The sequence below is a fragment of the Stenella coeruleoalba genome, assembly GCF_951394435.1.
Source record: "Stenella coeruleoalba genome assembly, chromosome: 3".
Taxonomy (NCBI): Eukaryota; Metazoa; Chordata; class Mammalia; order Artiodactyla; family Delphinidae; genus Stenella; species Stenella coeruleoalba.
The window spans coordinates 10,260,096-10,284,988 of record NC_137148.1 but is presented as its reverse complement, the minus strand read 5'-3'; the positions used below and the strand labels follow the sequence as shown (position 1 = coordinate 10,284,988).

At 40.0% G+C, this 24,893-nt stretch overlaps 1 protein-coding gene across 1 annotated transcript in view; it reads left to right on the top strand.

Annotated features, from left to right (window-relative positions):
* The first annotated feature begins 20,769 nt into the window (after nt 1-20,769).
* CTNND2 (catenin delta 2) overlaps nt 20,770-24,893 on the top strand; it is a 935,284-nt gene continuing 931,160 nt past the window's right edge. Inside the window, exon 1 of the mRNA XM_079915963.1 lies at nt 20,770-21,050. Within this exon, the coding sequence (XP_079772089.1) occupies nt 21,014-21,050 (37 nt within the window). The 5' untranslated portion in view covers nt 20,770-21,013. The remainder of the gene's footprint in view (nt 21,051-24,893) is intronic.

Here is a 24,893-nt window from a genome sequence, read left to right as displayed (position 1 = left end):
CATTTCACAATAAATACATATATTGGATCATCCTAGAATTTTTATTTGTCAATTACACAAAATAAATAAATGACAAAGAGTATTTCCATCACTAGTATTAATTTTGAAATTTTAAGATAAATAATATGTCGGTCTTGGAAGGCTGCTCTTTTATGAATTTGTCAATAAAATCCATTAGTGTCCCATATTTTTTCTTATGTGTGAAATATACACATATTTGACTGTTTTGCATACTACTTATTGTTCACAACTGTAATCGATTTTACTTTTTTTTTACTATGTGCAATAAAAATGACCATTAGTAGTTTCTTTGTCTTGTGGAAGAAAATTATGTTTGCAAAGATAAATCATGTCTGATACAGAGAAAATGTCTACTCAACTGCTGTTTAATAATCAAAAGTTAAAAGACAAACTTGCTCTGGTAAAGCTGCCAACAACATTCAGAAATACCTGTGTATGCATGTGCTTCCCTTTTTCCAGCAAATTTAGACTACTTACTGTATATAGAATTTCGAGTGGCATTCTGGTTGTAAAATACAATGTTGATGCATCAAATGTCAGGCTGAAATTTACAATAGTAACAGCAAATACTTTTTCATAGTAACCTTCTGCAATTATCACCACATTTAAAAATTTTGCATAATCATTTTGACTGATGTGGTATAAAGTTTTTCAACAAGTGTCCGCTCTCATTCAATGATGAATCTAGTAAATAATAGGAGGCATGTCAATATCAGTGTGGTATCTTAAAGCATAATTTCATTTCTCTATTTTTTTTAATTAAAAATAAGTTATAATTAAAGCATAACCTTGGGTCTGATGTTTCATCCTAACTCTTGTGACCTTGGCCAAATAACTTATCTTCTTTAGGCTTCACATGCAAAATGAGGGAGTTTATTCAAATGATTTATGATATCCTTTTAAGGTAAGACTTTCTGTGATAATCATGTGAAATAAAAAACTCATTTCCTTCAGGCAACAAACATTTTAATCAGACTCAGATTAAAAAGTCTTCCGTTTATGGGCTTCCCTGGTGGCGCAGTGGTTGAGAGTCTGCCTGCTGATGCAGGGGACACGGGTTCGTGCCCCGGTCCGGGAAGATCCCACGTGCCGCGGAGCGGCTGGGCCCGTGAGCCATGGCCGCTGAGCCTGCGCGTCCAGAGCCTGTGCTCTGCAACGGGAGAGGCCACAACAGTGAGAGGCCCGCGTACAGCAAAAAAAAAAAAAAAAAAAAAGTCTTCTGTTTAATGGCATCCCTGAAAAAAATGTGATTTCTGATTCAACCCCCATTTCCTTTCCAAAAAAAAAAAGAACACAATCACTCAACACATACACAAATATTGAATTTAATAAAAACAGCAGTCTAGCACAAAAAAATTAATGATTTATCAGGAACACACTCGCACTGTCTGTGTCTTGCCCTCTTATGGTGTGAACAAGAAATGGGAGGAGTGAAGGTCTAATGGTTCCCTGTTATCAGCCTTGGGTAAAAAGACTTGGAGTGTAAAATATTTGGCAACATCCAATATTTTTATATAATTATACACTGACATGATTTTGCCTAAATACAGTAAAAAAAAAAAAAGAGAGACATTATTTGTCTCATGGAAGTGATGTCAGGATTCCATGACAAATGTGGTTAAAACACTCATACAGTATCAGGCACACAAAACACACACTGATGGGGGTTCTTTCATCCCTGTGGGAGTGTATTTTACCCTATCCCTCACCTCTTCTTCCAGTGGGACAGGCACTCTTCCCACAGACAAGGGTGGTCTGTCTCCTCGCCCTGAAACTGGGGTGGCGGGGATTCTGGCCCCAACTGACCAATGGAATAAAGCTGAAGTGATGCCATTGACTTTCTGAGGCAAGGTCATTCAAAGAACACAGCTTCTTCCTGGTTCTCTCACTCTTTCTCTTTCATTCTCTCTCATTCTCACTCTCTTCGCACAGAGAACCAGCCATCATCTTGCGAGGAAGCCCGGTCCACACGGGGAAACCACATGAAGGTGTCCCAGCTGAAGGTGACAGCTAAGCTTTCAGCCAACAGCCAGCATCAAACCCAGATTCATGGGTGGATTAGCCTCAAGTGGTCCGAGCTCACAGCCTTCACATCTTCCGTCAGAGGCTCCGTGTATGGAGCACAGGACAGCTGTCCTCACTGAGTCCCCTTCAGTTCCTCACCTGCAGAAACTGACAGGTCAGTAAAGGATTACTAGGACTTCCCTGGTGGCGCAGTGGTTAAGAATCCACCTGCCAATGCAAGGGACAGGAATTTGAGCCCTGGTCCTGGAAGATCCCACATGCCACGGAGCAACTAAGCCCATGCGCCACAACTACTGAACCAGCATGCTACAACTACTGAAGCCTGTGTGCCACAACTACTGAAGCCCGCAAGCCTAGAGCCCATGCTCCACAACAAGAGAAGCCACTGCAATGAGAAGCCCGTGCACCGCAATGAAAAGTAGCCCCCACTCGCCGCAACTAGAGAAAGCCCGCATGCAGCAAAGAAGACCCAATGCAGCCAAAAATAAATAAATTAAATAAATAAAAATTTTAAATAAAGGATTACTATTGTTTTAAGCCACAGAATGCTGTGACAATTTGTTACACAGAAAAAGATAACTAATACAACTTTAAAAAATTTTCTTCTGTGATGGAACATTTCAAAGGGACACCCCCTCAGTACCATTGTTACTTAATAAATGTTGATTGACTTGAATTAAAACAAATTTTATATCACAAGCATACACTAGGGTATACCTCACATGCTGTAATCAGATAAAACTCTTGAGTAATGCTTATTATAATAAAGATAATGATAGTTCTAATATTGGGCCCTAAAAAGATGGGGGAGTAAACATAGACACCATATAATGACAGCTAAAGTCATAATTATATGTTTTACATCTGTTGTCAAACGTTAGTGAAAACATACATTTTATTAAAATTATATTATTATTTAAATTAACTAACTAGTAATGAAAAAGAATATTTTAATATAAATGCTTCGTTTCCCCTATTTTGTTGCCCCCCTCACTGAGCCTTAGCCAGGACCACAGTGGCAGCCTGTGATCGTACATAATATAGTGTCCCACTAGGGGGTCCACTTTACTGCACAGGAGGTGCACGAAGAGCCCATTTCCATGGGACCAACTGTTCACTTCACTTTCCTCACCGCTCAGAGGCGCCTGGTCCAAGAAAGTGCTGGGCTGGGCTGCTAGAGGCATAGCTAGAGTGCCAGCTCAGAGGCGGCATGCCCAAAGAATGGGTGCTATTCTCCCAGGACACAGCGTACGCTTTGAGTCAAAGTCCTTTCAATAGCGATGTGTCTCTGAGAAGAAGAATACACGGGTCAGGAATCAAGGGGTAAAAACAGCAGGGTCTCATTTTACAAACTGTGCTTTCTGTCCTTGCAGTGCTGGGTTCTGCAGGTTTTGAAGCCCTGGTCCCCAGAGAAGGTATATTTCCACCAGGGACACACCAGCTGTTGCTGTCCTACTGGTCCTTTGGCCAAGAAGAGAAGTGTATTCATTTCCTAGGCTTGCATTAACACAAATTACCACATACAGGGGGGCTTAGAAAGAACAGAAATGTATCCTCTCACAGTTCTGGAGTCTATAAGTCTGAAATCAAGCTATCAGCAGGACTCTGCTCCTTTTGGAAGGTTCTAAGGAAGAATCTATCCTTGCCTCTTCCCAGCTTCTGGTGTCTGCATGCCATCCTTAGCTTGTAGCTGCACCTCAAATCTCTGCCTCTGTCTTCCCATAGCCTTCTTCCTTGTGTGTGTCTGTGTGTCCTTTCCTCTAGTAAGGACCCAGCATTGGATTTAGGGCCCACCCTAACCCAGTCTGACCTCATCTTAAGTTCATTGTTGATACCTGCAAAGACTCCCTTTCCAAATAAGGTCATATTCTGAGCGTCCAGGCAGAAGTGGCTATTTGGGGGACACTATTCACCCACTCCAAGGAGTCACTCTCCTGGCAGAGTCCACGGACTTTGATCACCAGCAGAGAAAGAAAATACATTGTACAATGGGAGTAGGGAGGAACCTAATAAATATTGGAAAATCCCTAAGTATAAGCTCTGATTTTATTAATATGTTGTGAATATTGATATTTTCTCAGATATATTTAACTGTATATTTTTCTATTAAGGTATAATTTACATTCAGTAAAATTAATTTGGGTGGGAGTGTACTGGTCTATCAGTTGTCAGAAAGGCATTGGAAAAATTTATTAGCTCAAAGGGAAATCTAACTTCCAGGATTGTATACGCGAAACACAAGTTTGTTCTTCTAAATCATCTTGGTAACCCATATGGTGTTTATTCTAGCAGCTTATAATATTTCAAGGCTGGAGGCTCATATTTCATATTGGTGAAGATTGCAAAACTGATTCTCCAAATCACAGAGATTTAGTGTTAAAAACTGTATCCACACATGGGGTCAGGCTTCCAGATAATATTTCTTACTGAGATAAGGGATAGCCTTACAAATTCATCCTCTTACATTGACACAACTATGCATTTGGGTGTCATAAATACACTCCCCTTTGCTCACAAACAGGAGTTTTGTCAACCAGTTGCCTGACCTCAATATCTTCAAAAGAGTGTGAGTATGCTCTGGCACTGGTCACGTTAGTGATGTGACAGTTTTCAATGTTTCCTTGAAACAAAACCTCTCCGAGGGCAAAGCACTTGAACAAGTTCACCTACAAGTTAGTCTTACAAGCAGTCAGTCTTATAAGCAGTCACTCTTACAGGCTGTCTAAGCTGTATCACCTCACCCCGTGATCATTCACAGGGATCATTCACAAGGACAAAGGTTTGAAGAGTGAAGTTTCTTTAAAACAATTTGGTAGAAAAAAGTGTGAGGAGAGTTAGTAGTTGGTAGATAAAGCATACACGTTTTTTTCCTCTTTCAACTCTGAAAGTCCAGAGTGAGTTTTATTTTTCCAGTTCAAAAGAGAAATGCAAAAAACAAACAAAACCCAAAAATGACCCCCAAACCAAGGTCATGTTTCAAAACCCTGCTCACCTTGAAGTGGTAAATCTATTATCCACGTGCCTCATTGCCCTGAGTAATGTATCCTTCACTCCCCATGTGCAAGGTTGTGTGCAAGTTCCTCATTACCTATGTTCAACAAGTAACGGTAGGTTATTTATGGATTTCTGGGACATTTTGAGATTTCATGGACACAAACGTGAGTACATAGTGCTAAAAATTGTAAATGTATATATGACAAATTACTTAAATTTCCTAATTTGTTAAAATGTAGGCTTTTCCTGAAGGATCAAGAAACACTTTGAAAGTAAAAATAAAATTAGAGCTTTAGCCTGGATCCTGACAAAGCGTAGTTATCGGTTGAGGCAACCAAATCCGGGGAGACTGATACTGAGTTGAAGAAGGGCATTCTACACAAAGAGAAATCATGGAAAAAAGGACTCAGAAAACGTTGACCCCATAAAGCAAAATCTGATAGGAAAATCTTATATAGGACATCATACTTTATGGGAAAATGTTACGCTCATTAAAATTCAGTGTAATGAGATAAGGAAAAAAAGGGATGAGATTTCAAAAGGGAAAACACCAACCTGATGATCTGTTAACAGTATAATTGTCTACTTAGAAAATCAAAGGCAGCACTCTTTAAATATCTAGCACCATCTTCTTCACTATTTTTCCTCAGAGACCTTACCACTCACAATCTGATGGTATAATATGGAAAAATGAATTTCTGTGTTTGCTGTGATGAGGTAAGTAATATTGCTGTATGTTCGATGCCTAGAGCATGGTCTGTCGCTGAATTGGTATTTAGCAAATAATTGATGAGCTGATGAACAAATGAGGGAATAATTGGTCCAAGAGAGTGAAACTGAAGGGTGATTGACTGAAAGAGAACTAAACCCTCAATTATCATTACAAGCAATCAGTAGATGGTAGCTAAATAGGAAAAGCCAAGAATCAGTAGCAGAGAAACTTGTTTAGAAATACAGAAGTGAGCACAGTAAAAATAGATGAAGGAACTAGTACTTAGTCTATTAAGCAAATTGATTCAAAGTTTTAAATCTAGCCTAAAAACCTTTTTAACAAATTAGGGAAATCACATTTCTGACAAAATTTTATTAAGAAATTCATGTAAGTTTCTAAGTAAAAGGCATATGGATTACCTATTGTTAAATTTTGCTGGAACTAGAACAGATTTTAGTTTTAAATAAAAGAGACTGAGTTAAATAAGCACAAGTTGGTTGAATACTCCTCATTTAGAGCAACAGCTACTGTAAATCTATCTACTAAAGTTGAAATTTAGTTTTTGGCCACACTTTAGTACATTGATAGTTGAGCAGTGCAGGTAAGTAAGAGTAATTTATGCTTAATGAAGAACAATGTTAAATTATATGGAAAGAGTGAGAATTATGAAACTTGAAGTTAATGGATACATGTCAACCTGAAGAGGTCTCCTAAAAATTGGTACACATTAATGAATTTTAATAATAAAATTAAAACTAATTAAAAATAATAATGTAGGAGGGTTTAATTGTGTCAAGCCAAAAATTCCAGAGGAGTACACAGAATGGTGAGAGGGTGACAGTTAATGAGAAGCAAAGTGACCAGAGGGTTTGAATATTACGTGGCAGCTGGGGATGGCAGTGCTGAGAGTCACAACTAAGTGACTCTGAAGGGGATCCAGGTGGCATCAGAGGTCTGCTAGGTATAGTAGACCTAGTGGGGCTTAATTTTCATGTCCATACTAGGATGAAGATAGCTTTCCAAGCCTGTGGGGAATTAGATTAGCTGGTGTCACTGATGTTCACCTCCGAATAGAATTAGCAGCAGTTTGCAATAGTTAGGAAATTCAATCTTCCCTTGAAGGCACTGGAAGGAAATTTCCCTAAACAGATCGAATGGAGTGTGTATCATTTCGTTCCATGAATACTCATGTCCCAAGGACTGGATGCAGCCAGTGCAGGCCTGGTACAGGGGATCACTGTCCAGAATCTATGACATCCCAAGCTGGACTTGTTCGTACCATTGTTTTAACCTAAGGGAAGGACTTTATGTTTCTCTGCAGTGAATTTCATTTTGTTAATTTTAGACCACTGTGTTCATCTCCTAAAATATGTCCTGAAACTTTTTGCTCTCTTTCAATCCTTTGATTTTTATTTCTTGCATGTCCAACCTCATATTATGCTTTCTGTGCCTTCATTTACTTTTATGAGCTTACAGTATGAAACAGGGCAAGGTCACTTGCAAATCACTAAGAAACCTCTTTTCTGATTGACGTCTATCCATTAAACAACTCCAGAAATCCACTCCACAGCAAAATCATCCTGCTCAGTATTTTTCATTCTTTTTGGTCTGGAAGTGTTTTACAAAATATTTTATTATATGTCCTGGAAAAATAAAGATAGAAAAGTCCTAAGGAAGTCTCGTGATCTCTACCAGAGCAGAGACTCTGACGAAACGAGATAGGTATCTTAATTTTGCATGTGTGCGTGCATGCATGCGTGTGTGTCGTGAAAGCAGCGGCACCCAAGTAACCTATATTGATAAGTTCTTGCTTGGTTATGGCTAGATGTTCAGAGACCAGGATCATTTCAAATGGGGGCAAGGGGAACGACAAGGACACCGGAGACTATCATGGCCTCTTAAGTGCATTAACATTTAAATTATTGCTCTGAGTAATCATAGAAAGGTTTGACTGTTTGCCATGCTCTGCTTAATAAAAAAAGAAATATGCCCTTCAAAAACATTTTACACAACATAGACAAAGTTTGGAATGTTTTTCAGGATCCTGTCATATATTGCAAACTAACCACTAAAACTGTTATGATAAATGTGCCTTTTATTATCATTTTTCCATTCTAACTAACACTGAATATTATAAGTGAAGGAGAGTTAGCAAATTTGATAGTGGCATATTGGCATGGTAAAACTGTTTTAGTTATTATGCCTATTATTACTAAATTCATTTCAGTGATTACATTTTACATATTTTTGTGTATTTTATATAGCTATATGTGGGTATTATAAATTTCCATAATCACATGCACAATCAATCATTTTAAGGTAACATCCATATACTTTTATTCCTAGTGGTACACACTGACTTTCCAAGGGTACTGTTCAGTTTAAGGAAGTTGCTTTCCGTATAATCAATTTCCATATATGTTCTTTAAAAAATGTTATAACCCCATATTATGATTGTTGTATAAAAGGAGAGCTTTCTTCCCTACTCCCCCTTCCAAATTTCCCTCTTTGCCAATCAGACAGAAGAAAGGTGTATCACTCATTCAATCCTAATCTTTTTTATCTTTATGAAATGTTCCTCTTTATCTCAGTAAATTCTCTTTGTCTTAAAGTTCATTTTATAGACACTATAGCTTTCTTTTGCTTACTTTTGTGTGGTAGATCTTTTTTCATCTTTTACTTTCAATATATTTCTACCTTTGTATTTAGCCTCTAGTAGGATCTTCCTTGTTACTCAGTTTTTAAATGGAGTGTTTGAACAATTAACATTTAACATAGTTATTAATATGGTTGAATTTAGATGCACCAATTTATTTTCTTTTTTTATTTGCTCCTTCTTTTTTGTTCCATTGCTTCCCCTTGCCTACCCTGCTTTGGATTACTTAGAATATTTTAATAATTCTGTTTTAACATGTCTATTGTTCTTCTAGCAATATCTCTTTGTATTATTTTTATTATTGGTTGCTAGGGGAAATAATGCACTACTTCAATGAAGACATAGAAACCTTGCAATCATATAAGCATAAATGCCAACTGACATTTATGTTATAGTTGCTAAATGTGTTACATTTATGTAAATCAAAAAACACACCAGAAAACGTTAGAAGTCTCGTTTTTAACAGTCATATATCTATAACCAGACTTAAGAGGAGAGAATAGTCTTTTGTATTTGTCCAGATATTTACTATTTCTGTTGCTCTTCCTTACTTCCTAAAGTTTCAAGTTTTCCTCTGATATTTCCTATCAGCCTGAAGAACTTCCTTTAACTTTTCTATTAGAGCAAGACTGCTAGTAATGAATTTTCTTGTTTTCTTTCATTTGAGGATGTCTTTATTTTGCCATTCATGCCCAAAGGATATTTTCAATGAATTTCAAAATCTGGGTTGATATTCTTTTCTTTCTGTTTTTTTAAAGATTTGTTCCATTGTTTTATACTTCCATACCTCTTTTGAGAAATCTATGGGTTTTTCCCAATTGTTATTTTCCTCTATGAATGTATTGTTTTTCTCTAACTGCTTTTAAGGTTTTTTAAAATGTTTTAGTTTTCAACAAATTTATTTTGATGAGTCCTTTTCCTTCTTTATTTGTATGGTTCTTTCCCCTTCTTCTTTCCATACATAATTGTGTTTTTTATTGCATTCTGAAAAATTCAGATAATATCTTGAAGAGGCACTGGGTTACATTATTTTTCCTCAAAAAATACTGTTTTATGTTGGCAGACAGTTAAGTCTAATAGGGTATGTTGATCTGTCATGCTCTGGTTTTAGGCTTTCTTCAAAGAGGTCTATTACAGTTTTTTCTTTTTTTCCCCCATACTTCTAGATTGTAGCCCTCAATCCTAATGTGCAACTAGCTTTACACTTTGTATGAGTTTGCTAGGGCTGCCATAACAAAATCCCACAGACTGAGTGGCTGAAGCAACAGAAATTTAATTTCTCACAATTCCGAAGGCTGGAAGTCCAAGATCAAGGTCTCAGCAGGATGAGATTCTCTGAGGTCTCTCTCCCTGATTTGCATATAGCCACCTTCTCATCATGTCCTCACATGGCCTTTTCTCTGTGTGTGGACATCTGTGGTTATCTCTTCCCTTTCTTATAAGAACACGAGTCCTATTGGATTAGAGCCCAATCTCTCTGAACTTATTTAACCTTAATTACCTCTTTAAAGGTTCCATCTTTACATGCAGTCGCACTGGGGGTTAAGGTTCCCACATATGAATTCTGAGAGAACAGAATTCAGTCCATACACTCTTTAACCTGATATCTCAACTCGGTCTTTGATTTGTTCATAAAGACTTTCTACTCTATTTAGGCCTGACCACCCAAGTCTCCATAATACAAAACAAGTTCCAGGCTTTCTGCTCAGTTTGCTGCTGCCCAGCAGTTACTCTCTACCTAGCTTTTATGAGTCTTGTGCCCCTCTAATGAATCCAGGATTTGGTCAAGACACCCAAGAGGGAGCTCAATGGAAACTTCTGGATTTCCCTATCCATAACTCCTCTTTTTCAAGTACCTTCTCTTCCAGATCACAACCAGCTTAATAATCCCCAACTCTGATATCTGCCTTTTCTGTCCAGTGAAACTAATGCTCTTGTTTGCATTCTATATAAATGCACCACACCCCAGAAAATTTCCCTAGGAAGAAAACCAGTATAAAAGTAGGACATCCTTTGTAAGTATCCTCTCTCTGAAGGACCTCAGCCTCACATTGACTGCTGTCCAATGCCTGCAGCTTGCTGTAGTTCATATATTTTGTACACGACATAATAGATTTTATGGATACTGTAAAGATGTCATAGTTGCATCTCACAGGTTTTGATATACATATGCTTATCATTTATGTGAATATAATTCAACCTTCTTAAGTAGATATATTCTGAAGTAGTATAGATTAACCTCCTAACAGGGAGAATTTTCTGCTTTCTTTTTTTTTTTTTGGTATGCGGGCCTCTCACTATTGTGGCCTCTCCCGTTGCGGAGCACAGGCTCCAGACATGCAGGCTCAGCGGCCATGGCTCACAGGCCCAGCCGCTCTGCGGCATGAGGGATCCTCCCGGACCGGGGCACGAACCCTTGTCCCCTGCATCGGCAGGTGGACTCTCAACCACTGCGCCACCAGGGAAGCCCCTCTGCTTTCTATTTTTTAAATTGAGTTATAATTAAAAAGCAATATTATATTCGTTTCATGTGTACCACATAGTGATTCAATACTTTTATACATTATGAAATGATCACCACAATAGTTATTCATTTCTGACTTAATTCCACAACTGTCTGAGAATATGCTCTGAATGATTCCAAACATTTCAAACTTGTTGTGACTTGCTTTATCATCCAGCATGTGATAGATTTTGTCAAATGTTACATGTGCATTTGATAATATTTTACATATAATGTGTTAAATTAAATTTATTATTAAAATTAATTTCAGTTGTTATATTTTTAAGTTCTGGAATTCCCAGTGGATTCTTTCTCATAGATTCCAATTCTCTGGTGAACTTCTCCATCTTTTCATGTTTTTCTCTATTTATTCCTACATTCCTATATTTTCTTGAACATATTGATCATTATTATTTTAAAAATCTTGTCTGCTAGTTTCAATATCTGGGTCACCTATGTTTCTATTTTTATCATAGATTTGTTGATTGGTTATTGGTCATTTATTCCTATCCTTGCATAATAAATTTTACTGAATATTGGACACTGTAGATTAAAAATTGTGGAGTTTTGCCTGGAAGGGTTCACTCTTTCCTCTGTTAGTCAAATAGATGACCCGATCACCTCTAATGTAATAGGGACTTTTAGCTGAATTTAGCTGGGGTCACAGCACTGTTAAGTGTCCATCTGTGTCTGTTTTTCCCAGTTCTCAGAGAGCACCCTTCTAGGAATTTTTAACTTAAAACTTGATGAGTTTCCCAAGACACTATCTCAGGAAGGTCTTGGATGCAAATGCTTTTCTCTTCTGCATAACAAGACTGTTAAAATTATATTCTGATTTTCAGAGGCTCTTTTCTTAACTTTTTAGCCCCATGCAGTTCAGAAATTAGCAAATTTTTGAAGGGAAAATCAGCCATGTTTCAGCCTCAGTTCTCCCTCTGTTTCCCCCTTCTCACTGGGATCTTGATTAGGTTTTAATTTGAAGCCCTAGGAGATCAGCAAAACCTCTGCTTGCATCTGTGTCTCAAATGATGACCCTCTGCCCAGGAAAATTCTCAAAACTCAGCCTCTTTCACTGCATCCAGTATTGGTAAAAGTTCCAGGGAATATACAGATATACAGCATCATTTCAACCTTCCATATCTTCTGCTGTTTGAAATCTTGGAGCCTCTAGTCATTTTTGCTTCAGCAGATTTCTGATACTTTAGAGAAATATTTTTGGTTTTTATTCACTAATTATAATTATTTTCAGTAGAAGAATTGGGCGGCCACAAGTGATTCCATCTTAATCAGAAATAGAAGTTTGATCTATTTTTCAATTGGGATGTTTATCATTTCCAACAACTTGAGAAAACAGTCTTAATTGAAACTTTATTATCATGGAAGAAATCATGTAATAACAGCCAAGTGTATAAAATAGAAAATTGGCTATATAATTAATAACCTTATAATAAGCAAGTATAGTCATAAAAATGAAATGGGAAAATTACAAGAATATAATTTTAACTGAATGAGAGGATGTACATTTGTGGACTATAATTAAACAAACTGCTTTAGTTCTGGGTCATGTGATTATGGTTTTTTTTCTTTTTCATAATTTTTTGATTTTTCTAATTTATTTAGTATGAGAATTTGTTGCGTTTAAAACAAGCAAAATTTTACACAAACTTAATGTTCAGTTATTGGGAAAATTCATCCCCAACAATTCTGCAAGCTTGATGGGTATGACTGCAGGAAATATAAAGTCTAACCAGCCATGTGCGTGTTCCATGTACACAGACAAAATCTTAGAGAATATGGGAACTATTCGATAACATTATTATCAAAAGATAAACTAAAGTGATAAATTGTATACAATACCCAATGAATGCCTATAAGATATATACCATTATGAAATATAACAGAGAGGAAAGCTACTTGAGTCTGGTCTGGATGTCATGCATCTTGGAATTCCTAAAAATTCAGTGAAAGCAATAAACACAGCCAGTTTACAAAATGAAGATCAGTGTAAACTCTCATCATTAGTCTACAAGATATACTTATCTGCATGTGGAAGAAATTTAGTTAATGCTTATTAGGAATAATGAATATGAAAAGCATTCATTGACAAGAGTGTATCACCTCTGTGTCTTGATGACTGAATAAGATACCAACAATCAGATAATAGGTGTGCTTTGCTATAGCAGCTAAAACAGCAGGAGTAAAAGGGCATTTGAATGTCATCACTCATATTCTCCATAATTTATTAGTTGCTCCCTGTATGCTAGGCATAGAACCATTCATTCATGTAATTCTCACAATAATCTAAGAAGGAAAATTTTGCTTATACTACCTAAAAAATAGGTAGTAAAATGAGATCTTCAAGAATTTTAATGAGTAAATTCATTTCAGAATGTGAACTCTATACAACCTTAAGAGTAACATTGGAATGGTGGAAAACATTAAGGAGACCCAGAAACTGAAAATCGTTATTCATTTTGGGAGATTGTGTTAAAATCATTGGTTATGTAGGGTGGACTCATTTTGCAAAACTTTGAACATGACTTCATTTATTGGTCACTGACAAAAATCTCATCCTATATTAGATTTCTTTTTTTTTTTTTTTTGCGGTATGCGGGCCTCTCACTGTTGTGGCCTCTCCCGTTGCGGAGCACAGGCTCCGGACGCGCAGGCTCAGCGGCCATGGCTCACGGGCCCAGCCGCTCCGTGGCATGTGCGATCCTCCCGGACCGGGGCACGAACCCACGTCCCCTGCATCGGCAGGTGGACTCTCAACCACTGCGCCACCAGGGAAGCCCTAATAGATTTTTTTAATCATTGATTTATCTTCTACTACATGTAATTTCCGACCATATTGATGTAGTCATTTCTCTGAAAAAATTTAAATTTCATAGAAATATATTGCAAGGGAAATACTTAAAGTGATAACAGCTATAGTAAGCAGAGGGGCGAGATTATGAACATATATATCCGAGATTGCATTTGACTGAACATAACAGAAACCTACTACAATGGCTTAACCAAATAAAGGTTAATTTTTCTCCCATAATAAGAAACTAAGGGAGTAGAAGTCCCAGGCTGGTACAGTGGCTTCAGGAAACTTTCAACATCCTTCTATTTTAGGTTTAGCCACCTTTGGTCTGTGGCTCTCATTCTATGGAAAATTCCCAGTTGCAATGTGGCAGGTCCAAATCCAGCCTGCAGTCTGCATTTCAGACCGTAGGAAGAAGGAAGGAACAAGCAACATTGGGGAATTTTCCTCAAAAGCAAACTGCTCTCGGAACACTCCCTTAGACTCTCATGTTTGTCTTGATGACAGATGACATGCAGCAGCAATAGAAGCTGAGAAGTGTTTTTTTGTTGTTGTTGGTTTGTTTGTTTTTAATACATTTATTTATTTGGCTGTTGGGTCTTCGTTGCTGTGTGCGGGCTTTCTCTAGTTGTGGCAAGCGGGGGCTACTCTTTGTTGCGTTGTGTGGGCTTCTCTTGTGGATCATGGGCTCTAGGCGTGTGGGCTTCAGTAGTTGTGGCACGCAGGCTCAGTAGTTGTGGCGCAGGGGCTTAGTTGCTCCGCAGCATGTGGGAATCTTCCCAGACCAGGGCTTGAACCCATGTCCCCTGAATTGGCAGGCAGATTCTTAACCACTGCGCCACCAGGGAAGTCTGAGAAGTGTTTTATAGGCGGTCACATGCCTCTCCAAACAAAATTTGGGTCCTGTACAAAAGGAAGATGGGGAAGACAGATATTGGGAAGGTAACCAACAGCGATTTGGACTTAATTAGATTAGTTTGGCTTAATTAGAAGAGTGAATAGAGAAAGTAGAGGATAAATAAATTTGAAAGGCCAAATCAAAGTTCTAAGGCAAAACAACACAATAAATGGTGATATCGACAAATATTTGGGATTCAGGGAAGAAGCTGAATCTGAGGCTGTACGACTGAGGGAAAATCAGGATTAATTTGTAGATTCTTCCTATGCATGCATGCCAAATTTAAGGCCTGTGTAGGTGAGTAATCATTAATTATAATTTTTACACTATAAAAATAATAGAATAATAATTAACATGTTTGGTGGGGTCCAAACTCTTTAATGAACACAGCTTCCCTTCCTGAGGCTACAGTATACATGATTATAATAGATAACTATTGATTTTCCTAAGTGAATCATTTAGATATTTCATTCTCAAACCTATTGAAACCCCAATGCCTTATTTCTATAACAAATATTGTATAATGCTTAATTTGCTATTTTGAAAAGAATTTCACAGATATTAACTGATTCTTAAGGGCCTACACAATACTTTAAGATAAATATAGAGAAGAAAAAAAGGAAACTTATTTAAAATAAAATATTATGTTTTTCTTTATGTAAATGCTTGGTCACAACTAGGTTTGAAGAGCTAACCAAATACTCAGATACTTCCCCCTACGTGTAGCATCACCATAATGATAATGGCTATAACAACAGACTGATACAGGAGTCTTCTTTTGGTGAGAAGTATACTACTGGTGACATTGTTCTTAATCTTCTGAACAAACCGTGGTCAATTTCTGAACAAAACAATGTTAAATCTTTCCATAATTTATATCTTAATAGCATTCCTGCAAAATTCAAGTTATATTAAAAGCATGCAAAATTTTTTCTTGCTTCCATGTAAAATGGAGTAATGTAGTTGGTTTAGTTACATATGAACAGGTTCTTAACAACATGGATGAAAAGCTGTGAGGGATCCAAGATTCCTGTATCCTTCCTCCTGTGGGATTTTCACATATATTGCAGAATGTTTAAAAGGTGTGGCTCGTGACCACAGACTGCTAGTGACAATTAGAAAATACCCTCTTCCACATTTCTAAAATGGAAACAGTAATGCTTCCATTAAGAACCACTGACCTAGATGTTTGGTGGAAAAACTGAAATTTTTTTGATGAAATTTTTCTACTAAATCAACTCTGCCTTAAAATTTATCTAGAAAGTCTGGATGAACCTTGATAAGAAATTCTCTGGTCCACTCTTTGGATCTTATTTTACAGGATTCTCCTTCCTATTCTTTGTCTGTAGGTATCAAGCCAGCCAATTTGGGGAGTCAATTCCTTCATCCTCTAGAAGTACATTAAATTTATAAGCATTGCTGATAAATCATAGCATAACATTTATTTCTCCTTGTTACCAATGCCTGTTATTAAGATCCTGCGTCCAGGTCCATACTCCATAATTTGATGTTTTCTTTCTGTATATGTAATTCACCAATGCCTGTTGACCTAGACTTCTGACTCATTGCCCGTTTCTGATCTGTAATGCTTAGCCTTCTCCATGCCTGACCAGCCTACGTTGGATTTAGACATTTTTAAAAAAATTAATTAATTAATTAAGTTTAATTTTTGGCTGCACCATGCGGCATGTGGGATCTTAGTTCCTGGACCAGGGATTGAACCTCTGCCCCATGCAGTGGAAGGGTGGAGCCTTAACCACTGGACCACCAGGGAAGTCCCGGATTTAGACATTTTAATACTAGGTTGTAACTTTTGATACATGTAGGGGCCTTCGTTAGATCCCTCACTTCTCATTGATTCCTTCCCTGGGTTCACTCCTGTTCCGTTGTATCTCCAAGAACCTCAGCCCTTACTGAACACACTCGTTGTATACCTCTTCTTGCTTTGCTTCAGTACTTTAGGTCCTATTTCCTCACCATGCTGCCCATGCCTGGCATAAAACACGAAATTCCTGGAAGAGGCAAAAACAATGAGAAAACATGGAAAGAAAGACATTGATTAAAAGAATCATCAACACCATAAGCATATAGACAATTAGAAAGAAATAAGGCTATATGAGTGTGGTTACGTCGTCAGTATTTTTCTTTTCTCCCATCATCTAATAACCCCAATTTATAATTAAATTCCATAAGGATAGGGATTTAGTTTTCTTGCCTATTGTGTGCTATTGATTTTCCAAATTTTATCCAGTGTCTGAACCACAGTAGATGCTCAATAAACGTTTGCTGGTGAATGAATGAATGACACCATCACATGAATAGTAGCAGCAGTAAAAGGTAGTTTGTGTGAAAGTGCGAGGTTTCAAATCAAATAATGAAATAACCCACACATTTGTCTTAATTATAATGGTTAATTCAAATTAGTTAACTTACTTTGAAAGTCTTTTAATAACATTCTCTAGTAACAAATGCATACTTTTAAGACCAGTAACAGTGTTTATTAGCCATATATATGTGTATATATATATATATATATATATATATATATATATAGTTTTGTCCGTATTTTAGAGAATTTGATTTGAAATTTAAATTGCAAATTTTAAAGGAGCATCATTACTCTCTCTGTTTAAATGCTGGACAGCAACAACAATCACTTACATAGTTTAATTTTCCAACTTGAGAAATTTCCACTTGTTTATCTAGTGGGTAATTCACTTTAAAAATTACACGAATACTATCTTCTATTTGAACCTCAATGGCAAGTTACACTGCTATATTTAAATCACTTCAAATCAAACAAGAGTGTCAATCTCCTAAAACTGGCATATTTTGAAGTATAAAATATGATACATTAATGTCTAAGACTATTTTAAACTATTTGGTCTTATTCCTAAAAAAATAAGTAAAATTCCCATATAGAATATATTTGCTTCAAATTTTGAATTGATCTGAAAAATCCAGAGGTAGAACGCTCAGTATTTAGATGTAATTTCTGTATCACATAACTCTTTTGATGTATAAACAGAAGAAACAGTAAAAATTTCTCTTTTAGCATTGAGTACTATAATTTGAAAATAATAAGTTAATAATTTTCTGGTCTCATGGTGAACTAGGGAATTCAGAATATTCCTTTTCACAGGAACCAACAGAAGCAGGAGGCAAAAGATGGCAGCAGTGAGTCGTTCCAAGATCTCACACTACCCAGGTTCATTTTATTTTTCAATACTATCAAATTGTGCATTTACTAATATCTTCAGTTACAAATTATTTTAGAAGAACAGAAATCATCCGCCTTCTAAAGAAGTCTATAGGCACTGCCTACGGCTCATTTCCAAGGGATACAATTAGTGAATAGGGTTTGCTATTGCTCAGCTCAAAAATAACTCTAAAAAACTTTAGAAAATTATTTTCTTAACTTAGATCTATACGGGCATAAAAGACACCTGTATTTTCTGTGGATGGTATCTATACACCTACTTCAAATTTAATCTAAAATGGAACTGACCTACCCTCCAAGTCTGCATCCGTCCCCCCCACCCCCCACCCCCCCTGCCAAAGACTTCCTGAGTTAAAAGATGCAAAGAGGAGTAAAGGTTAAATTTTTTTTTCTAAAAATCTGACCAAAGCTACGGTGAAAACAAAGAACATCCTTTAAAATATAATGTGCCCTAACGGATACAGCACTGCTAATTAGTCTTGTACCAAATACTCCACAGTAACTGAACTGCCTTTCTGAGAACTAAAATAAAAAATACAGTTCAGCATCTGCTGAAAAATGGCCCAGCAGTGTCCTCCCTCAGAGGAGTCAGAAGTATATATATTTTAAATAAATTTATTTATATTTTTGGGTCTTTGTTGCTGTGCACGGCTTTCTCTAGTTGTGGCGAGCCGGGGCTGCTCTTCGTTGTGGTGCACAGGCTTCTCATTGCGGTGGCTTCTCCTGTTGCGGAGCACGGGCTCTAGGTGCACGGGCTTCAGTAGTTGTGGCACATGGGCTCAGTAGTTGTGGCTTGTGGGCTCAGCAGTGGTGGTGCACAGGCTTAAGTTGCTCTGCGGCACGTGGGATCTTTCCCGACCAGGGATCGAACCCGTGTCCCCGGCCTTTCCAGGCAAATTCTTAACCACTGCGCCACCAGGGAAGCCCCAAGTCAGAAGTACTTTAACATAGAGCAAGCTTTAAACTTGGAGCCAGGTTGGAGAACTACTTTTGGAGGTGAGACCAAGCCTATATATGCCTATCCAGCCTTGAGGTAGGAGGATTAAAAACGTACATTTGCACTGTTGTCAAAAGTCCTTGCTTAATCTTGCCCCTTGCATATATTTCTACCCGTCTAGTCTGTTTAAACACTTCTCCTTTGCTCTTACTTCAAATTTTAACTTCCTCCAAAGTATGCTAGAGAATAGCCTGGGATAAATATTCAGGTCATTTAACTTTGTTGGATAATCTCTTCTGACACAAAAGAGAAATACTTTGTTTCTGAGAATCACAAGCCCCTGGAATCCCTCTGATGACAACTTCCTGTATGCTGCCATGCTTATCTGTGTCTCGGAAACCAGCTCTGGGGAGGGGAGGAGTGAAGATCACAACCTCAGACAGTCTGGGATCCACAGGGTCAGGGATGGTGCACGGTGGCATCGTTAGGAAGGGTGTTTGCCCTGGTCCCCGGGCACGCTGCGCTCTGCCTACCCAAGTCTTGTAATTGCAACAGGGGTGAGCCCCGTCGTGACTTCCAAAACCGAGGGACACTGGTGAAGGCCCAGAGGACTTCCTTGGCACAAGGGTCTTGTTTTCTAACAAGACTTTCACTGTTCACTGCGGTGATGCTCCTTGCTGTATTTCACAGCAAAGAGAGGCAGGCAAAGAGAAGTCCCCATGAAGTCAACGAGCTGTCAAACCAGGAGGTGACACAGAAAACCAATCTGAAAGTGACAAGAACAATACAGGGGGTATAGGAAGACTTTGGGGGAAGAAACGGGTGAGGGTTTTCATCTTAGCCTGGGAGAGGGGGTGGGGGGGGGGAGGAAGACAAGGTGGCAGAGGTGCGGAAGTTGGAAGAAAGAAGAGGCGGCGCTGGAGGAGGAGGTGAAGTTAGCATTACGATCCATTCAAGATCCAGACTAGACAAAGGTCTTTCTCGCAGGAAGTTACATACTTCCAGGTTCAAAACCAGAGGGATTTCGTTTAAGGAGAAAGTCTCTCCACCCGCGAAAAGCATGTTTAATCGAAGCACTGGAAGTGACAGAAGACTGGACAGACGCTGTGGGGAAGACCGGAGATGGATGTCTTGCCTTCTTCGCTCTAGAACCACAGGATTTGAGAGCCTCCATCTCCACCCAGCAGCAGTCACATTCAGCCTCCAGCCTGCCCCGGCGCACACACATGCTGTCTTAGAACCCCCTCCATCCCTGCCCTTTGTTTGCACGCTGACTTCTGCCAGACCACCATAAACTGTCAGCATCTTGCACGTAAATGAAGGCACTGGCCCTATGAGCACCGTTCTAACCCCGGGTTCCAGGCCTTCCTCGGGTCCTTCCCAGCTTTCGCCTGGTTCGCGAGCATCCACCCATCTGAGGGCCGGAGTCTGCGTTCGCAAGGATGCTCAGCCCTCTCCCAACCCGCGGCCTCCTCCCCTCTCTCCTGCTGCTGCCGCTGCTGCAGCGAAAACCAGGAGAAGTGGAATGCGCACGGCGAAGCGCGGCGCTCTCGCGGTGGCACTGGGCATGCTCGGCACCCAGGGCAGGTTCGGGCGGCGGGGCGGACGCTGCTTCACTAGCCGGGTGCCCGAGCCGGCCGCCGAGGTATAGGTGGAGGCTGAGGCTGCCGCGCGCCGCGGGAGGAGCTTCGCCCGCGGCGGCGGCGGCGGCGGCACAGGTGGCGCGGGCCGCGCGCGGGGCGCAGCACGGGAGCGCTCGGCGCCGGGCGCCGCGGCGGCCCCAGGCTCGCGCCCGCGGCGGCAGCCGGCCGAGCGGAGCTGCGGGCGAGGCGGTGGCGGCTCTCTCAGCCCGGCCGGCCGGCGGCGGCGGCAGCGGCGGCGGCGGCGGCGGCGCCCGGAGCCCGGAGGAGCCCGGAGGAGCCGGGAGGAGCCCGGAGGAGCCGGCGGGAGTCCGCAGGAGCCCCGAGCCCGCGGAGCCCGCGGAGCCGGGCAGGGGGCGCTGCGCTCGCTGCGCTCGGAGGGGCCGCCGGGCCGGGCGCAGCGCACTGGCGTCGGGAGCCGCCTCTCCCCCGCGGCGCTCGCCCCTGCTCCCGGCCGGCATCCCTTGTTCCGCGGCCGCGCTCAGACAACAAAAGCGGAAGATGCTGCAGTTGGGCAAGGTCAGGACCTTGCCCTGAAGCCGGGCGGCGGCGCGCACGCCTTTCCCCGGACTGAGAAGCTGTCGCTGGTGGCGGGTGCATGTTCGCGAGGAGGCAGTCGGGCGCCGCGCCGTTCGGTGAGTTGCCTTCCGCCGGGCTGCTGGGGCCAGGCGCATCCTTCTCGGCGTCGTCGTCGTCGTTCTCCTCCTCCTCGCCGCCAGTGGGGGTTGGTCCTCAGCTGCTCCCGGCCGGCGGTGACGGCGGCGGCTGCTGCGCGGTCCTGTCAGCCGGGGGAGGACCGCGATCGCGCCGGGTCCCCTCTCGGAAGACGGCTCTGCCTGGAACGTGGCGCGGGGTTAGTGCCTTTCTCGGAGCGGTGACCAAGTGGCTCCTCTGCGTGTTCCCGCTCCCCGCCACCCGTCTCACCCGGAGGAGGCGTATATAGGGCAACACCAACAATACTGCTCCCTGCCACTCTCTCGAATATACCCGTTGCATCCATGACGTCCCTAATATACGGGAGAAGACGGGTGGGGGTGGGGAGGACTTCCCTCCAGTCTTTCGCCCTTATGTTCAATGTCATTACGATGTTTGGCTAGAACAAAATGGAAATACTTGGTCGTATGTGTCCATGGCTGTTTCTTCAGTCTCCCGCTGCTTGCCAGACCCAGAACCCCTTTGGTCTATATTTAGCTGTTTCAGAGGAAGCATTTGCAGCTCGATTCACAGGTTTCGGGGGCTTCTGCGTCCTGACAATAGAGAGCGAGGCTCCGGCAAGCGCCGTCTGAAACCCAGGTTCGGAACGCTGTGCATGTGGGTGGGAGGTGGCTAGGCGATATTTGGGTGATCGGTAATTAATGGCCGAAGGCAAAGCTGCTTTTCTTTTTCGCCGACCTTCCTCTCGTTCTGGCGTGTACTGTGTTTCTGTCGATTGCTGCTCAGCTGGTTCCAACCACTGCGTCCCGAATTAAGTCGCTAGAGAGGTGGTGCAGCCTCCCTGGTCTGTGTGGTAGGAAAACAGTCTGAGAGGTTTTGGGATGTGTGTGTGTGTCTGTGTGTGTGGTTCCCACCACGAACAGTTACTTATAAAAATGCCTAAAGTTGTGTTTTCCTGCGAATGTTGGGGTAGTGAAGGGTGTGGAAAAAAAGATGGGCAGGTTGTGGTTCCAAGATGTTTATTTTCCCCTTGCGTGCTTCTCTTGAACTGATCTGATTTGCTTTGGCTCTGAAAGGTGTTTTTAAGCATGCATGCCTAATGCTACCAAGCAAATACGTTAGTTTCGAAAAGGGATATGTTACAACCATAGTGTCAGGTCTGATATGTATATATTTTCACTTTTAGGAACTAGGTGACCGATATTTAAGATGCTTGGAATTTTCTGCAACGACTTCTATGAAAATAGGGAGGTGCTGAAACTACTTAAGAGTTATCTCATTGTGCATCTTTCCATCTGCAGCTTTAAATTACCATGGCTACTGATGGTAGTTTAGTTCGCCTCTTTGCTGTTAGTAGTTCACCTGCAGGATTAAAAGGCTTTAGAGCTGTACCACTTAAAAAAATCTCATGGAAGAGTGTTTGATATGACTCATACCGAATTACAGGGCTGAACCTGTGCCTCATTTGGGGCGCTTGCTCTATGAGAAGTATGACAGATAGGGGTGGGCATCCTCAACTGTGGACTCAATGCTTTAAAGCTCTGTGAAATCTCTTTGCCACATGCAGAATCCATTTTTAATGTTTTGGGGAAAACGTTCGATGGCATCCTCACTGATTGGTGGGTTACACGATCTCAGGGCTTGAATGAAGATGATTGCATCTGGAGTTAGATGTTGAAATTTGGGAAGCCTGTAATTATACAGCTAACAAGGCTCAGCGTCGCAGAAGGACTAGCAAGGTCTATATGGCTCGAGTTAATCGAAGACTGTGATTAGTTTTACCAATGTTGCTTTAGTTTCACCTTATTCATATTCAGAGAACTTTCCAAGAGCACTCTGAACACACTCTTGTGCTTGTTGCATTGTTTTAACATCAGATTTCTTGCAGAAAGAAGCAATAGGTGACATACACATTCATTTCTCTTTTCAATTTTCCTTTTGAATCTAGTGTTTCAGTTTTAAACATGATTCTTAGAGGACCAGTAGAGATTACTCTGTGCCTATGTGTGCACACGGAGAGCAGCTGATGGGCGTGGGAAAAACTACATGGATCGGATGTGTGAGTTTTATGTTATATTGCGGGTTGAAAATGATAGTAGTTGATTGAACGGCAGTTGTAGTGAGTACAGGAGGTCGTTGCCCTAGTAAAATTGTCATAGTCTTGTGGAAAGGAGTTATTTAATTTGGTGTATGTTTGTGTCGTTGTAGAACCTAATCATTAGAGATGTCACTAATGTTTTCGTTGTTCACAATAATACTCATGCACTGTCAAATTACAGTAATTCCAGCAAATTCACATCTTTCACAATTAGAATACAAGCCACTTCTTTCTTCCACTGAAATAGTTCATCAGAGAGAAAAATGGAATTCAGATGATATTAGTTGAAAATGTGATCTATAATTTTGTTAAATAACTTCTAAGGATAATATCACATTCATAGTGACCTTTAAAATTAAAATGAAGTTATAATATTATCAAATATAACATTACTTTTGACATGTAAGTGAATACGCAGTACTTTTCCTGACAGTGTTTTGGAACTTGACAGTTTCTATTGTGCTTTTTCAAAGTTCTGTTTTATATGGTATGCATTTATGTAGAATTGTTGAAGAGTTCTCCAGAGTAATTTCATCAGGTTGTCTTTATGTAAGAAAATACTAAAGTTAACATTTAAAATAATTTATTGTAATTTGTCCATAAAGTGAGGGATAGTTTGTATGGACCAGTATTTCTGGTTGTAACAAGTCAGTTGAACTAAAATAGGAACTGTTGCCATTTTGAACTGCCAAAAGTGTTCTTTTTTTTCTTTCTTTCTTTCTTTTTCTGATGATTATCCCCAGAAGATATGAATGCCCATTAATGGTTATTTCTCTGTGTGAACTTTAATTTATTTAGTGGGGAATTGGTTATGCTAGGATTACTATTCCTAAAAGTTTTTATTTTTTATAAAGATTTTTATCTTTAAAAGATGCCACATAGTTGAGAGTACCTAAACTTGAACACACATACTTCAGAGGGTGAACAGTAATCAAGAGAATACCAACAGGTGTTTTTAAATCCAGTACTTCCATTGATGGCGTAGTTCAGTGGGTCTTTGCTGGGCTGAAATACACCTTCAAGCCAAATTCTTCAGTTGGCTTCCATGATGGTTTTCATGACTCATATTCCAAAGGTGTTCTCAGGACTATGGTACTTTGATGGCTTTGTGATAAGTGTCACATGGATAGGGATGAAAAGTTAATTTGAGCGAGAATAGTTCATGATACTTGTTGCTGGCTTTATTTTATCTGATAATATGCCAAAGCAACAGGTTTTTATATTAATGTAAAATATTAAACATGTCATAGATAAATAATTTCTATCACATTCTGTGCCAGTCTAGCCTACTGATTAATAAACTGCCTGGTTGGCTTTAATGAATCCAGTTATATTCACAAACACTACCTCCAGCCCAGGAATCTCACAGAAATATTTTACCATACTGTGCTTTTAGTCCATGAAAAATGTTAAGACTCATTACAGAAATGTGTAGTTATGACACCTCCACTTGTTTATCTTTTGATCACGTAGCAGCTGAGTGTAATTTTAAGTTCTGTATCATGGTTAATTGCTTTGTAGGAAATGTCTTAGCTATATTAGGCTATGGAAGTTACACTCTGTATCAATTAGTTTTTGACATACTGCAAATAATGACTAAGTGAAACAATGCTTCCTAGAAGCTTTCCATCTTAGGCAAATATTCACCTGTGTCCCTTGGTGAGATTCTTGAAAAGTTATCTGTGAAATGAATTACGTGTATTGAAACTTATTATTCCATTAATTG